The 1,350-nt window shown below is 50.4% G+C and overlaps 1 protein-coding gene across 1 annotated transcript; it reads right to left on the bottom strand.

The window, feature by feature from the left end:
• Positions 1-152: 152 nt before the first annotated feature.
• Positions 153-1,293, bottom strand: Pmar_PMAR014832 (sugar transporter, putative; the record flags this gene model as incomplete). The annotated part of the gene is made up of 6 exons (XM_002774750.1): positions 153-368; positions 418-564; positions 626-769; positions 816-962; positions 1,014-1,184; positions 1,231-1,293. 6 exons carry the CDS (start codon positions 1,291-1,293, stop codon positions 153-155), a joined length of 888 nt encoding a protein of 295 aa, XP_002774796.1.
• Positions 1,294-1,350: the final 57 nt, after the last annotated feature.

The following is a 1,350-nucleotide window of genomic DNA, read 5'->3' as shown; positions in this document are numbered from 1 at the left end:
GTGACGGAAGGCCGTGGAAGGTGAGGGCAACATAGTAGTAGGAGGAGGAGTATCAACAACCTATCATACCTTCCCCTACAACAAGACATCTCTGACGCCATCTCAGAAAGTGTCATCAATAGTGAGAGAGCTCCTACTGTTATTCATCCAGGCTAGCGTTTATCTCCCGACGGTGCAGGAGCAGACACGAAGGGAACGTCATCCTGTATCTCCACCAACATGTACATCAAACGCTTGTTCTTAGTCTCTAGCCTGACGACCAGGGTGTAGGTCACCACCGCCAACACAACGGAAGACATGCTAAGGAACGCCGCCGAGTCGAATGCCTTTCCCCACAGCAAGATAGAACACAGATAAACGGCGATTACCTGAGGCTCATCAACTAGTGCCCACATGCTGAGGAATGTTCCAACTTACCGCGAGGGCCTCGCCGATGTTTTTAAGAACAGAATCGAGACTTCGCAATAGGTACATCGTACACCAGCCTTTGATCGTAAAGCTGATAGTGACCAACAAGGTAGACCAAGTCCAACCGTGGAAGAAACCAAACTGGGTCAGCTCTCCCTGAATAAAAGAAACGTTGAACAATTGCAGGGCGTGCGTGCAACAGCAGGAGCGTCCCCACCTCCCAGTCGAGGGCGTATGCCAGGGCTACACAAGTCGTGAACCAAGCGATCTTATACTGAGCCATCTGTATATAAAAGGGAACGTCCGAAAATTGCTTCATGTACTTATCCGCCAACACTGCACATAAGCACGATATCGTTACCTGTGTACATTACTCGGGCCTTGACTTTCAGTAGGCTACTGACTACCTTGAACATCACATACCCTATACCCAACAGTTTACTAAATAGACTCTCTTGTGGCTGCGATACGTAGTAGCTGGCCTCACTACGAGTACTGTTGTTGTGGTCTTCGAGGACAAACGTGCTCATGGAGGCTACTATCAAGGCGAGGACCTAGGACTCACTCTTCACTGCGGTAACGATACCACACTCCCCACTACTTACCACCCACTCCAGGGCCGTCTGGTTGTGGCCCTTCACAGCCCACAGCGTTATGGCCGTCACGATGAGCTTGGACTGGCCAAGGACTTGATACACCGCGCCGTCCATAGCCGACATCGACTGCATCTCTAGGATATCCCCAATGGCAAAGAACACCCCGATGAGAGAGAAAACCTGAGGGATGGAACCCATGCGAACTGACGAACAGTAGGGTGAGTACTTTGAAAGACTGTGGTGCCAGGCACTTCCGCAGCCAGTCAGGCCCCTCAAGGGAGTAAGCCATGTAAATCCCCACTATAAAGGTAATCACACATTCCATCACGATTGGAGTTGCTTTATT

Source organism: Perkinsus marinus (assembly GCF_000006405.1).
Source record: "Perkinsus marinus ATCC 50983 genomic scaffold scf_1104296957534, whole genome shotgun sequence".
NCBI classification, from domain to species: domain Eukaryota; phylum Perkinsozoa; order Perkinsida; family Perkinsidae; genus Perkinsus; species Perkinsus marinus.
The sequence above is the reverse complement of the archived record's forward strand: the minus strand, read 5'-3'. Positions and strand labels throughout refer to the sequence as shown.